The 19,543-nt window shown below is 45.6% G+C and overlaps 1 protein-coding gene across 1 annotated transcript in view; it reads right to left on the reverse strand.

Moving 5' to 3' along the window:
* Nucleotides 1–19,543, reverse strand: part of COL9A3 (collagen type IX alpha 3 chain) — a 75,820-nt gene that overhangs the window by 35,064 nt on the left and 21,213 nt on the right. Inside the window, exons 8-13 of the mRNA XM_079979266.1 lie at nt 15,759–15,782; nt 13,940–13,993; nt 10,972–11,025; nt 8,067–8,108; nt 5,300–5,356; nt 2,353–2,406 (exon numbers count right to left, since the gene is read on the reverse strand). Of these exons, the coding sequence (XP_079835392.1) occupies nt 2,353–2,406; nt 5,300–5,356; nt 8,067–8,108; nt 10,972–11,025; nt 13,940–13,993; nt 15,759–15,782 (285 nt within the window). The remainder of the gene's footprint in view (nt 1–2,352; nt 2,407–5,299; nt 5,357–8,066; nt 8,109–10,971; nt 11,026–13,939; nt 13,994–15,758; nt 15,783–19,543) is intronic.

A 19,543-nucleotide genomic window follows, 5' to 3' on the forward strand; every position in this document is an offset into this window, starting at 1 on the left:
GGGAATCCTTGGTGCAGCGGGGAGGTCGGTACACCAAAAGGAATCCTGTACTGCCCCTATTGCCCAACTTCCAGAACATGCACTCAGAAAACTGGGTCTTCCCAATAGGACGCCTGGTGCAAACTAATGACTTCCTAAAAATCACTGCAACCCCCCCTCCCCGCCCACATGACCTGGGTTGCTGTGCGTAAGAGAAACCTGGTGGACAAGCAGCGGCAAGGACAGGCCCATCTGCTTCATCCAACCAAGTCTCTGTTACACATGCCAGGTCAAGTCCTCCATCCATGATCAAGTCATGGATGGCAGTGGTCTTATGAATCATTGACCTGGCATTGCACAGCAACACTTTCAGGTCATGTGGGTATCCCTTGCTGATTCTAGTATTCATCCGGTCAGGACCAGACCCGGAGGCAGGGATAGTCCTCAGACAACGACTAAACCTGCCTCCTCTGTAATGACATGGTCTGGTCTTAGCGTACCTCCTCCTCCTACCCGTGATCACTGAGATCGGTTGTCCCAGTGCATCCCCCCCTGTGGAACATGCCCCAGCCATTTTGTGGGCTGGGGCCCACTCCCCGGCAGCCCTGACCCCTCCCCTTAAGAACAAAATAACCCCTTTAAAAAACAACAACAAAAAAGCAACAACACAAATAAAACAATACAAACAAAAAACAATAAAAAATATAAAAATTACAAAAACATAAAATCAAACAAATTCCCAGGCCCAATAAACATCCACCCCACCCCACCCCACCCCACATACAAAAAATTCAAAATAAAATTTTTTAAAACATTTTAAAAGCACTCTGCACCCCTCCAGCAGTAACAGCAACTGTCCTAGTGAGGCCCGTCAGGCCCCGCCCCAGGCCAGATGGTGAGTGGCAGGAAGGAGCAGGGCCCTCAGACACTCACATACAGGAGAGTCCTCCTGGGCAGCAGAGCGCAGCAGTCCCTGTGAGGCTTCAGGCCCCGCCCCAGGCCAGATGGTGAGTGGCAGGAAGGAGCAGGGCCCTCAGACACTCACACAGGAGAGTCCTCCTGGGCAGCGGAGTGCAGCAGTCCATGTGAGGCTTCAGGCCCCACCCCAGGCCAGATGGTGAGTGGCAGGAAGGAGCAGGGCCCTCAGACACTCACATACAGGAGAGTCCTCCTGGGCAGCAGAGCGCAGCAGTCCCTGTGAGGCTTCAGGCCCCGCCCCAGGCCAGATGGTGAGTGGCAAGAAGGAGCAGGGCCCTCAGACACCCACACAGGAGAGTCCTCCTGGGCAGCAGAGTCCAGCAGTCCTTATGAGGCTTCAGGCCCCGCCCCAGGCCAGATGGTGAGTGGCAGGAAGGAGCAGGGCCCTCAGACACTCACATACAGGAGAGTCCTCCTGGGCAGCAGAGCGCAGCAGTCCCTGTGAGGCTTCAGGCCCCGCCCCAGGCCAGATGGTGAGTGGCAAGAAGGAGCAGGGCCCTCAGACACCCACACAGGAGAGTCCTCCTGGGCAGCAGAGTCCAGCAGTCCTTATGAGGCTTCAGGCCCCGCCCCAGGCCAGATGGTGAGTGGCAGGAAGGAGCAGGGCCCTCAGACACTCACATACAGGAGAGTCCTCCTGGGCAGCAGAGCGCAGCAGTCCCTGTGAGGCTTCAGGCCCCGCCCCAGGCCAGATGGTGAGTGGCAGGAAGGAGCAGGGCCCTCAGACACCCACACAGGAGAGTCCTCCTGGGCAGCAGAGTCCAGCAGTCATATCCCTACTCAGCCCACACAGTGTTACTCAGTACAGCTCATGCTTTGGGCTTCTAACACCTGAACGGGGGGGTAACAGCACTGGCCCCCTTGTCCTCCAAAAATCTGCCTACACTGACTCATCATTTTTATAATTTGACAGTGTTGTTGAAGTGTGTATTTCAGGGATGAATATTTCAACTGCCCCGGGATTCCTACGTTCTCTACCCTCTCCTCTTCTTGGACTCAGCTACACTCGTCAATTATAACATTATAAATGCATTATAAAAATGTCACACCAGATGGCACTATAGAGCAGAAATCTGAAGTCAACAATAATTTCCATTATGAGCTTTTATAGCGTTTCTTTTCATAATGCTTTTCTTTTTTATAGCTGTGTAGATCCAGCCCTTGACGGAACACTCTACATAGAAAAATGCAACAATGCCAAACATCCAAGGCTGGGCATGGAACCTGATATAAAACAGCATTTATTTTCTTAATTCATTCATCTCCCATCCCTTAAGCCTACTCCTCACAACACTGTTGATTCCAATCTATTCTGGCTGATTGACAGCCCAATTTCCTTGAAGCTTTCGCTGGGAACAAAATTGACGCTTAAGAAGAAAGGGGTGTTTGTGTTACCTTCTCGCCATCTTTGCCTACTTCTCCAGGTTCGCCTTTATAACCCGTATGTCCCTAAAAATAAAACCAGAGTAATCAGTATCCTATTACTGTAGACATGCAGTTTGTTTGGGTCAAAAAGGTGCACACCTCTGGAACGTGTCCAGAGAAGGGCAACCAAAATGGTCAAAGGCCTGGAAACGATGCCTTATGAGGAACGGCTAAGGGAGCTGGGCATGTTTAGCCTGGAGAAGAGGAGGTTAAGGGGTGATATGATAGCCATGTTCAAATATATAAAAGGATGTCACATAGAGGAGGGAGAAAGGTTGTTTTCTGCTGCTCCAGAGAAGCGGACACGGAGCAATGGATCCAAACTACAAGAAAGAAGATTCCACCTAAACATTAGGAAGAACTTCCTGACAGTAAGAGCTGTTTGACAGTGGAATTTGCTGCCAAGGAGTGTGGTGGAGTCTCCTTCTTTGGAGGTCTTTAAGCAGAGGCTTGACAACCATATGTCAGGAGTGCTCTGATGGTGTTTCCTGCTTGGCAGGGGGTTGGACTCGATGGCCCTTGTGGTCTCTTCCAACTCTATGATTCTATGATTCTACACAGCTTTTAGAAAACCAACCTGCATTGAGTCTATTCAATGAGAAACATTTCATGGAGTAATAATGAGTATATATCTACATGTTGTGTCAGGGAACCAGCCAGCAATAAATCACACAGACTAAGCAGTGGGGGAGGAAGCCACTCAGGTGCCTGGGGCATTGCGCCCAGGAGCAGGGGGAGCCACCCATAGGGGCAGGGCACACCGTGGGGCCTCCGGAGTCTGCCTGCCTCCTTCCACTCAGCCGCCCTACAGCTGGGGGGAGGCAGTGGGTGGACCATTTGGGCAATGCAGAGCCTGCGGGCGCCCAAGCCACCGCGTCTCTCGCAGCATTAATTATACCCAGTTGCTTACAAGATACTCTGATGTTCATTTTCCTATTTCGTTCTGTTCTAAACTGCTTAGAAATTTACTGCTACATGTAATTCATGTATAATTTAAATTAGTAAATTAATCATTTCTGCACAGATACAGTCTGTACAGCCCAGTGCTTGGGAAACAGATAATTGGGTCCCTCTACCTGGGTGTTTCGAATACCTGCGATGGGGTGAGCTCCCATTGCTCGGTCCCTGCTCCTGCCAACCTAGCAGTTCGAAAGCATGTCAAAGTAGGGACCGCTCCGGTGGGAAGGTAAACGGCGTTTCCGTGCGCTGCTCTGGTTCGCCAGAAGTGGCTTAGTCATGCTGGCCACATGACCCAGAAGCTACGCCAGTAAAGCGAGATGAGCACTGCAACCCCAGAGTCGCTCACGACTGGACCTAATGGTCAGGGGTCCCCCCCTACCTGGGTGTTGTCTACACACTGAGTAGCACAGACTCTCCAGGGCTTCATACATTCCAAATCTGGAGACGCCAGGAATTCTATCTGGGATCTTCTGCATGTGAAACAGATGCTCTGCCACTGAGCTATGGCCCTTTCTCAACAAAAGCTTGCCCCGCCTTTTTTTCAAAACCTCCACACAAGGAGAATCCACAGGGTGGAATTCAATGTCACACTAAGGTGATCATTTCATCATTTTTGCTTGCTAGACAAAACAATCTCCCATCTCCTCCTACTGTGTGCTGATCTTAGGGCTCTCCTGACCCTCCCAGAGCAGATTTGGTGGAGAGGAGAGAGGGGCAGTGCTTTTTTCCTTTCCCCCCTAAAATAAATGTTTAGGGGTACTCTTATTTTGACTCAAGAAAATCACCATTTTATAGTTCATATCGGGGGGAGATAAATACAGTGGTACCTCTGGTTGTGAACTTAATTTGTTTCGGAGGTCCGTTCTTAACTGGAAACTGTTCTTAACCTGAGGTACCACTTTAGGTAATGGGGCCTCCCGCTGCCGCTGCGCCGCCGGCACATGATTTCTGTTCTCACCCTGAGGTAAAGTTCTTAACCCGAGGTACTACTTCAGGGTTAACGGAATCTGTCACCCGAAGTATTTGTAACCTGTGGTGTTTGTAACCCGAGGTACCACTGTACAGTAAATGGACAAAAGTACAAAGATTCACAAAATGTTTAGGGGTATGCGTACCCCTGCATAACCCCAGAAAAAAGCACTGGAGGGGGTTAAAGGTCCATTGCACTAGTGGGACTCTTTCTATGGCTACACAAACAAAACATTGCATTGTACATTCAATGCACCTGAGATCTTGCGTTTCTCCTACCCAGGTCTGGTGGCCATCTGTCATGGATGCTTCAGAAGAGACCCCTGAGCGACTAGATCAGTGGTTCTCAACCTATGGGTCCCAGATGTTGTTGGACTACAACTCCCATCATCCCTGACCACTGGTCATGCTGACTAGGAATGATGGGAGTTGTAGTCCAACAACATCTGGGGACCCACAGGTTGAGAACCACTGGACTAGATGATCATCAGTGTCCTTTCCAACTCTACAATTCTGATTCAGTTTGGACCTGTTGAATATTTTATACCCCTCAAGAGCACTTTTCCACAAACTAGTTTAATTCCAGAGATCAAAGCTCATTGCAGATTGATGCTGCATCGTCCCACCACCTGCCATGGGTGGACTTGGTCCTAGAGATATCCCCACCTCCTTAATGATGTTGTGGGTGGGCATACGCTAAGATCACCATTGGCATTTGCTTCTACATTCACCTTCTGGGAGGGGAAAGTGTGGATAATCAAATTAAGGGGAGGGTTTTCAAATGTATGTTGTTACATCACCCACCCTTATAGACAACAGGATCTAGAATCCATCTAGATTGGAAGCTGCACTGCTGAAGATGAGCATGCATGATTCTGTATCTAGGAAACCTACTTATCTGGGCTGCAGATGGGTTATGCAGCCTGTGTTTCTCTTTACATTACGTCAGGCAATGGCTACTCTAAATTCACCAAAGAGCATTGCTCACCTTGAATCCTGGTATCCCTGGTGGTCCTGGAGGGCCAGGTGGACAGACAGCTGGACACTGTACTCAAAACAAATGGGAAATATAATATAAATATAACACATAACCAGATTCAACCAGAACAAAAATAATTAAGCCACGAGGGGAGAAGGCAGTGATATTAACAAGCCTGGAAATTTCTGTTACTGTGTTTCATGGACAATATTCAACTCTAGATCGCTGGTGGTTAAGGGAAATTCAGGATTTGGTGAAACTGGTTAAGCCGATTGCTTATTACAACATTTCAGCAATTTGCTTGTTTTTTAAATAAAACAACAGCAAGTCTGCATTTCTTTGTTACAAGAGTCACAATGCATCAAATAGCAGTTTTGCACAATGTGGGGGATGTTACATCCAACTAAGGTTTACTCAGAGTAAACCCACTGAAATTAATGGGCCTAAGTTCTTTTCATCAATACCAATGGGATTACTTGAAGTAGGACTAGCACTGGTTAACACCCACTGTCTCCGTTTTTCTACTGAGTGAAATTAACTGTGTTTTTTTTAAAAAAAGAAATACAATGGACGAATAAAGTGTAAGGAACTGTACAAAAGCAGGAGAAAGGCTGTGCCACCCCTTTAGCTGTAAAATGGGTCAAGGCAGAGGTTTCCTGAGAGGAACCACTGTTGTGGCTGTTTCTGAGCAACAGGGATTTGCTCTTCCTGGGAAACACCAGGGAAAGTTCTATAATACAGTCATACCTCATGTTACGTTTGCTTCATGTTACGTTCTTTCAGGATACGTCCTGTGGCAACCCGGAAGTACCAGAAAGGGTTATTTATGGGTTTCGCCACTTGCGCAGGCGCAGACATGCAAAATGACATCATGCACATGCGCAGAAGCGGCAAATTGCAACCCGTGTGTGCGCAGATGCGCCACTGCAGGTTGCGCTCTTTTCATGTTGCGAACGAGCCTCCGGAACGGATCCCGTTCGCAACCAGTGGTACCACTGTAATAATAATAATAGATTATTATTAAATCCTACCCTAACTCACTATGATGGGATGTGGGTGGCGCTGTGGGTTAAACCACAGAGCCTAGGACTTGCTGATCAGAAGGTCGGCGGTTCGAATCCTTGTGATGGGGTGAGCTCCCGTTGCTCGGTCCCTGCTCCTGCCAACCTAGCAGTTTGAAAGCATGTCAAAGTGCAAGTAGATAAATAGGTACTGTTCTGGTGGGAAGGTAAACGGCGTTTCCGTGCGCTGCTCTGGTTCGCCAGAAGCGGCTTTGTCATGGTGGCCACATGATCCGGAAGCTGTACGCCGGCTCCCTCGGCCAATAAAGCGAGATGAGCACCGCAACCCCAGAGTCGGCCACGACTGGGCCTAATGGTAAGGGGTCCCTTTACCTTTAACTCACTATGGCTTCTAAGAACAGTAGCTTGGGGCAGCTTTGGCCAGCCTGGTGTCCTTCAATTGTGTTGGACTACAACTCCCATCAGCCCCTGCCAGCTGCAGTTCAACACATCTGGAGGGCACCAGGTTGGTGAAGCCTTGTGTCCTGGGATACCTCAAAAAGCAAAGCCCTTTCCCCTCCCCCTCTTGCCCCCAGCCATGGTCTTCTTCAGCCTCAACTTATCTTAGTTCAGAGTCAATGGAAATTGGGAGAGAGATGTTAATGGTAGTTTCTTTACAAATCCACGGGACTTAAAGCAAGATATTTTCCTTGGTATTTCACCCCTTCAAAAAAAAAAAGTCATTTCACAGCAAGGTTATAATTTTCTATTAGCTTCTATAGGATGCTCTTTTGAATATGGAAAAGAAGGGAGGGGAACACTGTCATTTCCCATCCAACCTCTAAAAAGATTTTCCAATAAGGCGGTTCAAGGAAATTATTAGCTTCTCCTTGAGGACTCCAATTAGAAAATGAAGGGAACTGTCATAACAACAGATGGGGAGTGCTGAAATGTTGCTTTGCCGACTCACGTTAATGTCATGTTTGTTTCAACGCAAAGAATCAAGACTTTCTTGTGCGTGCTCAAAGCCCACAGAACAAACAGCTGCCCTGCCCATGGAAACAAGGTGCTGTTGTCAACCGCAGACCAAATTTGACCATTCCTGTTTCAAAGGCATGAACAAAAGCGATGATTTAAACGAAGAGGAAGAAGATGCTTGTGATTTGATGAAGCCATCGGCACCAGTTGTGCAGAACCAGTGCTCACCACCAGGCCATTCTTTGTGTATTTATTTATATGCCACTACATCACAAGTATTTGTCAAAGCTGTTTACAAAGGTTTTAAAAAAAAGAAGAACATGCAATAAAAGCGCAAGGACTTTTAATAGCTTGCATGGAGAAACAGAAAGGTTTTCTGCAGGCATTTAAAAATTGGCACCACTCAATTGTAATTCTTATTTTTTTTTTACAATTAGGGATTGTAAACAAACAAACAAACAAAACCACCCTGAAAGTCATTTCCAAAGAGAATAAAACAGAATTATCAGTAAAAACCAGTAAAACATTCAAAGGACTGTCTACACAAAAATCTTTTTAGCAGGCGCCAAAAAGCGTACAGTGAAGGCGGCTCTTTAAAACATTCAAAGGATTGTCTACACAAAAATCTTTTTTAGCAGGCGCCAAAAAGAGTACAGTGAATGCGCCTGCCTGGTGTCAACAGGCAGGGAATTCCAGAGTGTAAGTTCTGTCACACTAAAAGATATATAGAGCTTAAGCATTTGTGCAGTTGGAAAATAACTCAGACAGTTTGATAGGTGTGTAAAAGGAAACAGTACCTGAAGGTCTCCATTGCCGTCGGGCATAACTCCAGGAATACCCTGCAACAAAGAGTGTGGGTTTTAAATATGTCGCCAATACATGCCAAGGGTAACAAAGAATATATTTGAATTCAGACAGGCTGCAAGCCGCTTTTATTGTGTTCCGTTTGAGTGTCTAATCAGCTCTGAACAATTTGTAATTTTTATTTGGAAGATTCAAGAGCTGGAAATAATCAAAACTGCATTTTATTTATTTATATCCAGCCTTTCTCCCAGTCGGGACCCGAGATAGCTCTCAGCACAAATGAAAAATAACATTATTATTATTATTATTATTATTATTATTATTATTATTAAAAAAACCAGCACTGAAACCCCTAAAAATGATGGAAAGGAAACAATATACAACACCCAATTTCAGAAGACTTTCACAACAGCCAGTTGATGGCCAAAACTGCCAGTGAAAAAAGGCGGCGGGGGGGGGGCAATCTAGCCTTCCATGGGAGGTATTTCCACAATCTTGGAGCAGCCACCAAGAAGGCCCTGCCTCAGGTCCTCACCAAACGTCCCTGTGGAATAGGACCAAGCGATATATGGTTTTCAACATTGTGATGTATCACTAGCTAAACATCACAGCATACCGATATATCACAATGTCTGAAATAAGGACGGAGCTTGGTAGAGGCGATGCCTGGCTTCACGGTTTCCCCCACATTGTGATTTTTGCATACGCACGATTCGTGATATATTGCCAGGTCAAAAATTATGAAACCAATATCACCATATGGACTGAGAGCCAGTGTGGTGTAGTGGTTAAGAGCGGTAGACTTGTAATCTGGTGAACCGGGTTCGCTTCCCTGCTCCTCCACAAGCAGCTGCTGGGTGACCTTGTGCCAATCACACTTCTCTGAAGTCTCTCAGCCCCACTCACCTCACAGAGTGTTTGTTGTGGGGGAGGAAGGGAAAGGAGAATGTTAGCCGCTTTGAGACTCCTTCGGGTCGTGATAATGAGGGATATCAAATCCAAACTCTTTTTCAAACCGCTTTTGGACAATACAGGATATTGATACATCACTCAGCCCTACCATGGGGGTGGCAGGACTGAGAGAATGGCCTCCTCAGAAGATCTCAAAGCCTGGGCAGGCTCATAGAGGGAGATACATTCCTTCAGAGAGCTTGGACCCAAGCTATAAGGGCTTTGTAGGTCATAACCATGTCTCTGAATTGTGACCAGACTCGCAGTCAGTGCAGCTGTAGCTAACCAAGTGTTTCTGTTCTCCCTGTAACCAGAGAACTGGCCACTGCAGCTTTGACCCACTGAAATTTCCAAACGTTTTTCGAAGGAAGTCCCAGTTAGAGTAATAGTAATCCAAATAATGGGGTATAAGTTGTCAGGAGCTTGTCCTACTCTCGAGTAGGACCCTGGCAGAGACACATGCCTGACTGGCATGTTCTCTCCCTCCTGGTCGATTGTTCGGGAGCTTCAAAAGCTTTCTTCTGCCCGAACACCACAGCGCCTGATGCTAATAATAATAATAATAATAATAATAATAATAATAATAATAATAATTTATTTATACCCTGACCATCTGGCTGGGTCCCCCCAGCCACTCTGGGCGGCTTCCAACAAAACACTAAAATACAATAACCTACTAAACATTAAAAGCTTCCCTAAACAGGGCTGCCAACAGACATCGGCACACTTAGGGATCCGCAGAGTCTTCGCAACTTGTGTGACAGACCTGAGAAAATGAGCATTTTGGCTAATCTACTTTATTTACATATAAACACACATGGAGCACTGCAACATGGCTCCCTCTCTCTCTAGCATCGGACAGCAAAGAGAGAAAAAGAACAAAGGACAATAGTCCCACTTCACGGAACACAGTAACACAAACATCCTGTCTCCGTCACTTCCCACTTTGTGGAGTCAAAACATACACCGTCATATGAAAGACAAAAATCCCATGACTGCAGCCATGGAGCAGGAATTCTAACATGTAAGTAAAGCAGTGTATCATCGTGGCACGTCAGACATCTCCAGGAATGGGCCATTTTACTCACTGCCCTGCTCAGCAGGCTAATGCAATTCAGCCCATAATCAACTCATCTGAAGTCAGTCTATGCACATCAGATCTTACTACGCTGCAAGAAAAAATAATGGCTCCAAAAGGCAAGTCACATGCTACGAGGGGTGCTTGACCTTTCAAATAAGTGCCGTATTTTTCCATGTATAACATCGTCTGTCCCCCTCGCCGACAGAAGCCGCCAATCGCCCGCCCAATTGCCACAGCGACAGCCAATCAACTCCAGCATTTGCCACAGCCACCAATAACACATCCAATAGCCGCTGACGATTACCGGCTCACAGCAGGAACCAATCAAACATCTCGTCCCCGTCCCCCTTAGCATTATCAATGTATAAGACGACCCCCAATTTTTAGCATAACTGTTAAAGAAAAAAACCTAGCCTTATACACAGAAAGGTACGGTACTTTTTCACCTCACCTGAAGCACTGGGCAATATGTGTCTCCAATTCATTATTGCGTTAGTAGAAGAAGAAGAGAAGAAGAGTTTGGATTTGATATCCCGCCTTTCACTCCCCTTCAGTAGTCTCAAAGCGGCTAACATTCTCCTTTCCTTTCCTCCCCCCCAACAAACACTCTGTGAAGTGAGTGGGGCTGAGAGACTTCAGAGAAGTGTGACTGGCCCAAGTATTCACTGAACAGCACTCATGTGCGTTGAAGTGCATTACAATTTTTCATCAGCTGTCAGCAGCGAAAGCTATTGCTTTCCTGAACATAATGCTAAGAACTGGCATCCCTTGTGCGTTCCCCCGAAAGGATACAGTGATGGGCAGCTGAGCCAGGAATTTTCCCCAAGTGCAATAGTATGATCTGGAAAAAAAACACCTAAACTTACTGGTGGTCCTGGGGGTCCCGGTGGTCCAGCAAAACCCGGAAGTCCAGCTGGTCCCTAAACAGAATGAGAAATAGCAAAGGTTTCAATGCAGGTACAGCCAATTTATATTTGTGGAGAAATTATTTCCAGCTTCAGCCAATGCAGATCTGGGAGAAGATTTTGAAGAACTGGAGGTTAGACATAAAGGCATCCCAAATTTATGAAATCCCATCACCATGCATATTTGGGTAGCTTCCATTGGCACTGAATAAATCTTAAAAAGGTTTTTGATTCTTGAAAATGAGGGGAGGATTTGTCCTGCAAAACCTGGGGGAACGGAGAAGCAATGATTTTATGTCACAGTTCAAAGAATGCGCACTGCGGTGGGTTTCAAACAAGCCAGCAGTTACCAAATAAGATCTGTTTAAATTAATACACCTAGGCTAGTCGGGCCCATACATTGCAATGGGTCTACTCTGAGTAGGACCAATACTGGAGACAACCCAATACATGGAACACAGGTACAGGCTGCCTGTACACATGTACAAGTCATTGGGCTTTGACTGATTTGCACATCTCAACCATTGGTTACACAGCCAATGTTGAATGCGGAAACACTCTTTATATAGTCCATTTTCCTGGTGTAGAATTTATACCACCTGTTCACATCGTAACTGTCCCCCACCCTGCCCAGATTATATGCCTAGTTTATTTTGCGGTTCCCAAATACCGGAAAATAGGAGAAGGAGGGGGTCAATTTTCGTCACCTTCCCCTTTGTGGCAGGACACAGACTGCATCTCCCAGGGTTCCAAAATGTGCTGAACGCCTCCGCAGGTATAAAAATCACCCCACAAGACTTCCACAATTTGGAAGGTGATGGAAAAAAGAGATAAAGGGGGCAGAGCTAGCATGTTCATCCACACTATGCCCCCTGACATTTTTGCAGTCTCCAACTAATGCATCCCAGTGGCACAAGGATTTCTAGTTGCACAATGGGAATTTATTCATTCTTCTCCTCCCACTGTGTTCACCCCACATGCTTCCCAAATCTGCTCCAGAGGGTTGGGGGGAGACCCCATAACAGATTTAGCGGAGGGGGGCAGAGAGGGGGCGAAATCCTGTGGCACCATCAGAAATCCTTGCGCTGATATGTTGCACACTTGGTGATATTTTGCACACATCCCCCTATTTGGATTATCTGAATGAAGATCTTGCTCTATTCTGTGTCTGTTTACTCAAGCACACTGATGCTCCAAAGCCACTCTTGCAGTGGAAATGTTGCCAGGGACTTAATATTTGCTCTCCTGGTCTCTCCGGGCTTTTCTGATGCAGCAGCTTCGCACAGCCAATCCCAACAACAATTTGGGCAGGGAAACAGTTTGATTCCCTGCTGTGATTGTTATGTGAGGCCAAACGAGGTGGATGCCATAGAGGTGAAAGCCCAGCCTGGCTGGGAAAGGATCACATGGGAGCCAGAAGAAAAACAGAAGAGAACAGGATACTAGCGGCAGGGAGTCTTGCACAGTCAAGTTCACTGAGTGGAAGAGGACCCCAGGAGCAGGGGAGTTTATGGACAGGATGGGGGAAAGGGGCAGGACACAAAACAAAACATTTTTCATAGGAAAAGTGCCATGCTCCGTCCCTAAAGCAGGGATTGCCAGCTTTTGCAGCAGGGCATATTTGCAAACTGGAGAAACCGCTGTGTGCAAACAGATTATGAAAAACAAGATAAAACACCAAACATTAAAAACTTCCCTAAACAGGGCTGCCTTCAGATGTCTTCGAAAAGTCAGATAGTTGTTTATTTCCTTGACATCTGATGGGAGGGTATTCCACAGGGTGGGTGCCACCACCGAGAAGGCCCTCTGCCTGGTTCCCTGTAACCTCACTTCTTGCAGGGAGGGAACTGCCAGAAGGCCCTCGGAGCTGGACCTCAGTGTCTGGGTTGGACGATAGAGGTGGAGACGCTCCTTCAGGTATTCTGGACTGAGGCTGTTTAGGGCTTTAAAGGTCAGCACCAACACTTTGAATTGTGCTTGGAAACCTACTGGGAGCCAATGTTGGTCTTTCAGGACCGGTGTTATATGGTCACTCCCTGTTACCAGTCTAGCTGCTGCATTCTGGATTAATTGCAATTTCTGGGTCACCTTCAAAGGTAGCTTCTTTCAAGCCTCATTTCTGGGTGGTATGGTGGGGAACCAGGCAAGCACCGAGGAAGTTGTCTGTGGGCATGTGTATGCCCATGGGCACCTCCCTGGAGAACTCTGCTTTAGGGCATTCTGAGCGCCGCTGAGTTATCGACAAATAAGGTGGTTGGCTGTAAAGAAGGGGAATTATGTTATAGGAAGGCAGCTTATTCCTTGGGTACCCAAAGGCATCCCAGCTCCCCACTGGACCATCATCATGCAAAGGAAGCTTCAAGCAAGGTTGATGCTGCAACCCTGCATTCTTCTCAGCAAAAACAAAAATTGCGCAAACCACCTCCATGAATTGTTTTTTGTGTGGCTGTTCCCTTCCAAGCAGTGCTGGGTTTAGGGCGGTTCCACAGTACAGGTCACCGAGCCGAGGGGGCACAAAATAACAATAGCAATCAACCTACATTTATATGAGTACATACTGAGAAGATCGATAAAAAGCCACTGTGCCAAAAGGAGTTATTGTGAAAATAAGAAATATTTCCAGGGGGAAGGGGACAAATGTTGTGCTCACTTAGGGCGCCAAATGACCAAAGTCTGTCCCTGCTCCAAGACCTGCTCCCTTCTCAACCACTCTAAAAGGAGACACAGCCGCCAAATTTCAACCGATTCAGTACTTGGCTCTGAGAGGGTGCCATTATGCTGGCAGGCTTTGCTTATAAAGGAAAGATCGCCACCTGGTCGTTGGGACATACAGTTGGAACACCTGAAAAATGCAGTGCTGAAAGGCAAGAGATTTGTCCCTTTGGGGCACATCCTGGCATGGGAAACTTCAGAAGGAAGGGGAACTCACGGGTGGTCCTGGGTATCCATTTCCACCTGGGAGCCCACTGGGGCCTGGAGGTCCCTGCAAAAGAGAGAAAGCATGTTATATGAGCCACAACCATAGGACAGGAGCTCTGAACATCCAAGGTATTCGAATCATCCTGCTAAGGAGCTGTTCTTACTTCGCAATCCAATCCATCATTTATTACGTTTGACTAAAAGCCATTACAAATTCAATTACGGATCCAGCAAGTCAATTAAAACCTGTGAAATATATATATATATATCCAGAGATACGTGACGCGGCAGCTAAAAAAGCCAATGCAATTCTGGGCTGCATCAATAGGAGTATAGCATCTAGATCAAGGGAAGTAATAGTGCCACTGTATTCTGCTCTGGTCAGACCTCACCTTGAGTACTGTGTCCAGTTCTGGGCACCACAGTTCAAGAAGGACACTGACAAACTGGAACGTGTCCAGAGGAGGGCAACCAAAATGGTCAAAGGCCTGGAAACGATGCCTTATGAGGAACGGCTAAGGGAGCTGGGCATGTTTAGCCTGGAGAAGAGGAGGTTAAAGGGTGATATGATAGCCATGTTCAAATATATAAAAGGATGTCACATAGAAGAGGGAGAAAGGTTGTTTTCTGCTGCTCCAGGGAAGCGGACACGGAGCAATGGATCCAAACTACAAGAAAGAAGATTCCACCTAAACATTAGGAAGAACTTCCTGACAGTAAGAGCTGTTCGACAGTGGAATTTGGTGCTAAGGAGTGTGGTGGAGTCTCCTTCTTTGGAGGTCTTTAAGCAGGGGCTTGACAACCATATGTCAGGAGTGCTCTGGTGGTGTTTCCTGCTTGGCAGGGAGTTGGACTCGATGGCCCTTGTGGTCTCTTCCAACTCTATGATTCTATGATTCTATGATATACATCCATTTACAATAAGTAAAATTAATGAATCACCTGCACAGTCTACAGCATTGTCTTTTATATAGCTAGCATGAATACTTTTAGCTGCTTTAGCAAACAGGGCTGTTTTGTATGGTACAACCGGATCACAATCAGATAACAGCCAACATATTTTCACTTCAGGGTTCTGCCAGCATCTGTTCCCCAAAAAAATCTCTTTCTGGGGTTTGGATAGTGGTGACAGTGAAGTATATAACGGGGGAGACCTTCTACCTCGCCTACCCCACAAATTGTTGTCGTTTAGTCGTGTCTGACTCTTTGTGACCCCATGGACCAGAGCATGCTAGGCACTCCTGTCTTCCACTGCCTCCCACAGTTTGGTCAAACTCGTGTTAGTACAAAGTCTTAAATGCCATGGAACATTTCTAGATCTTCCATCTAAAACTGATGCAGGCATTGTTTGAAAATGGAGAGCTGTGAAGGCAGTTTTCAGGGAGGCAAATGTAAGTATTGAACTCTGGTGTAGTTAAAGGTAAAGGTAAAGGTACCCCTGCCCGTACGGGCCAGTCTTGACAGACTCTGGGGTTGTGCGCCCATCTCACTTAAGAGGCCAGGGGCCAGCGCTGTCCGGAGACACTTCCGGGTCACGTGGCCAGCGTGACATCGCTGCTCTGGCGAGCCAGAGCCGCACACGGAAACGCCGTTTACCTTCCCGCTGGTAAGCGGTCCCTATTTATCTACTTGCACCCGGAGGTGCTTTCGAACTGCTAGGTTGGCAGGCGCTGGGACCGAGCAGCGGGAGCGCACCCCGCCGCAGGGATTCGAACCGCCGACCTTTCGATCGGCAAGTCCTAGGCGCAGAGGCTTTAACCCACAGCGCCACCTGTGTCCCTCTGGTGTAGTTAGATTTTGGCAAATAGTAGCAAGCTGGTCTTACTTACCGGAGGCCCTGGAAGTCCTTTGCCCTGAAAGTGAGATCAAAATTATGTTTTAAAAATAGAAGATTCATAAAAAAATAGACCTTGTCTGAAAACCCACTCTCTCCTCTCTTTTCCCTTCCCTTTATTCAAATATAAAATGTGCAGTTTTAAAACATTAGCAAACTATTTTGCCCTTTTCCTGCTAAGGGAACGGATGTTCTTACATGGACGTAAGAGGCTGTGAGGAAATGTGAAAACTGATGCAGTGAACTAAGCTGCACATAGTGATTTTGTTAAGTATAGTTGTTTAATGCACATTGAAATGGAAAATAACTCTATAATGTACCTGCATGTATACTGTGAAGCTTGGCATGGAAATTTCCACTGAAGCTGCAGAGAGCCTAACAGGATACAGTGGGGCTGTATCTCTGCCGGCTCAGTCACAAGGGGTTTAGCTGAGAATCCCATAGGTCTATGCATATGCTTTGTTTTCCAGCTGCTGAAGAGAACGGACGTGCTAATCTCTCCAGTAAATCAGCCACAGGCTAAATGGAGGCTGTTTGAAGAGAGATACTGTATAGCTTTGATTTTTTAGCTCAGGATGCAAGATGCTAGTAATCTAAAAGGTTTATACCTATGCTGGGATCAGTATAAAGAAATAGGCAACTTTCTGAATGTAACTTTTATTGTTTCAAGTTGTTTGGAGTTAAAGGTCTGCAAGTAAAGTTTTTGAACCATATCTTTGGACTGGAGAATTTTTATTTCAAAGAAGAGTCCATTTCTATTCATCAAACAGCTTCCATAGGTGCAATATTAATAACTTCAATAAGTTTCTTATCCAACTGTGCATAGGTGATGCTTCTGTGACTGCCCATAACTGCCCATCAGGAAGACCAAAGCAACTTATCCTTTGAGCCCAGTAAGACAAACACCCACCATCTACCGCATTTTTTGCACCATAACACTCACTTTTTTCCTCCTAGAAAGTAAGGGGAAATGTCTGTGCGTGTTATGGAGTGAATGCCTGTGGGTGGCAGGGGGGATCTGCTGCAGTCGTGAGCAGAGGAACCATGGTTCCCCTTCCTTCCCTCCTCTGTGATTACAAAGCATGATCCACATGGATCCTCAGGATTTTTGCATTGGGCTACTCCAAACTCACTGTCAGATCACATGTCTGTGGCCACAGCATGAACCACAAAAATCATATATCCACTATTTCGTTTAGAATATATATATTTTTTTTCTTTTGTGGACAAGACGGAGTGCTTCCGGAAGTGGCAGAGAGATATATCTAAATTTGTCTGGCAGGGCAAAAAGCCCAGAATTAAGTTTAAGATACTAACTGATGCAAAAGAAAGAGGGGGCTTTGCCCTGCCAGACTTAAAGCTGTATTATGAAGCCGCAGCTTTCTGCTGGCTAAAAGACTGGCTACTTCTCGAAGACACTGATGTACTGGACTTGGAAGGTTTTAACAACACTTTTGGTTGGCATGCATACTTATGGTATGATAAGGTTAAGATCAATAAGGTCTTCAAGAACCATATTGTCAGGAAAGCAGTATTTAATGTCTGGACAAAATACAAAGACTTATTGGAAAACAAAACTCCGAGGTGGCTTTCACCTCTGGAAACTAAGGCCCGAAAAAGACCCAGTATGGAGGCCAAATGGCCAAAATATTGGGAAATACTAGAAAAAGATGGAGACAATTGGAAATTGCAGAGTTTGGAGAAAATGAAGGATAAAGTGCGAGACTGGTTACATTACGCTCAGATTAAAGAAGTCTTTAAAAATGATAAAAAGGTAGGGTTCCAGGTGGAGAAATCGAAGTTGGAAACAGAATTGTTAGAACCAAAGACTAAGGCATTATCAAGAATGTATAACTTGCTGTTAAAATGGAACACACAAGACGAAATGGTTAAATCGGTTATGATAAAGTGGGCTCAGGACATTGGGTATAATATTATGTTTGAGGACTGGGAAAGGTTGTGGACCACTGGGCTGAACTTCACTGCATGTAATGCTCTGAAGGAAAATGTAATGAAAATGATATATAGATGGTACATGACCCCAGTTAAACTTGCCAAAATATACCATTTGTCTGATAATAAATGTTGGAAATGTAAAGAACATGAAGGAACATTCTTTCACCTCTGGTGGACCTGCCCTAAAGTGAAGGCCTTCTGGGAAATGATATATAATGAGTTGAAAAAGGTATTTAAGTATACCTTCACTAAGAAACCAGAGGCCTTCCTTCTGGGTATTGTCGGCCAGAAGGTGTTAAAGAAGGATCTAACATTTTTTATGTATGCAACAACGGCAGCAAGGATACTCATCGCTAAGAGCTGGAAAACTCAAGATCTACCCACACTGGAAGAGTGGCAGATGCAGCTGATGGACTATATGCAACTGGCCGAGATGACTGGTAGAATCCGAGACCTGGGACAGGAGAGGGTTGAGGAAGACTGGAGGAAATTCAAGATTTATCTACAAAAATATTGTAATTTGGTTGAATGTTAAGAAGGATGCTAGATCACAAATAACTGCCTACCACCGAATTAGATCTGAATTTGACGATAAGTGAGATTAAGGAAAATATAAATTTCTTGGAGAATTGTTAGATTTTATTTAAATGAGTGGAGATAAGATCGCAAACAAGTGGGTAATTTGCTTGGAAAATTTTTTCGTAACAATGTAAGTGGGTGCGGGAGATGTGAGGGAGTCCAAAGAAATGATGAAATTATGTTATGATATAAGTAATGTTGTTTATTTATGCATTTGTATTCAAAAAAACTTTAATAAATATGTATTAAAAAAAAATAGAATATTTTTTTTCTTGTTTTCCTCCTCTAAAAACTACGTGCGTGTTATGGTCTGGTGCGTGTTATAGAGCGAAAAATACGGTATTAACTGATCATCTGAGGACCTTCTTGGCCTTGCTACATTTGAACATATTTCTTATAACTGTCAATATTGTTCAGCTGTCTGTCAGGACATTTGGGTGCCATATACAGTGGTGCCTCGCAAGACGAAATTAATCCGTTCCGCGAGTCTCTTCGTCTTGCGGTTTTTTCGTCTTGCGAAGCACGGCTATTAGCGGCTTAGCGGCTATTAGTGGCTTTTAGCGGCTTAGCGGCTTTAAGAAAAAGGAAACAAACTCGCAAGAACTCGCAAGACATTTCGTCTTGCGAAGCAAGCCCATAGGGAAATTCGTCTTGCGAAGCACCTCAAAAAACGGAAAACTCTTTCGTCTAGCGAGTTTTTCGTCTTGCGAGGCATTCGTCTTGCGGGGCACCACTGTATCGACTTGTAGGTTTAAACTGAGATGGATATATTGATGGCTTTTGTATTATTATTGGGAGCCGGGGTTTTCTTTTTGCCTTTTCGCTTCTTTCTTTCGTTAAATTTGCTATAAAAATAAAGAAATGTCAGCAAATTGTGCATGTTAGCTGTTTAATGGAGAGGACCAACTCTGACCAATGCAGCATGCACAGTTCCTTCTTCAGCTACAAAAAACAGAACAAAAACACATGTGGTTTCCCCCCCTGAAATGATCCAGGGTGACAGAACATCAGTTCACATCATGATGTAACATTAACAATGGAGACAAAAGGCAATACTGTGAACTATTGGCAGAATAACTTCACAGCTTTCCGCAGTGATGGCACAAGATTTATTAACAAAATGGTATTTTGCACCTTTATAACTTTTATGATGCGGTCCAAATCCTTGCTGATTCCAGTGGAAATAATATTCCTAATGACTTCACCCCCCCCCCCCCAGTAACTAGGTAAAGATAAAGGGACCCC

Source organism: Podarcis cretensis (genome assembly GCF_951804945.1).
Source record: "Podarcis cretensis genome assembly, chromosome: 6".
Taxonomy (NCBI): Eukaryota; Metazoa; Chordata; class Lepidosauria; order Squamata; family Lacertidae; genus Podarcis; species Podarcis cretensis.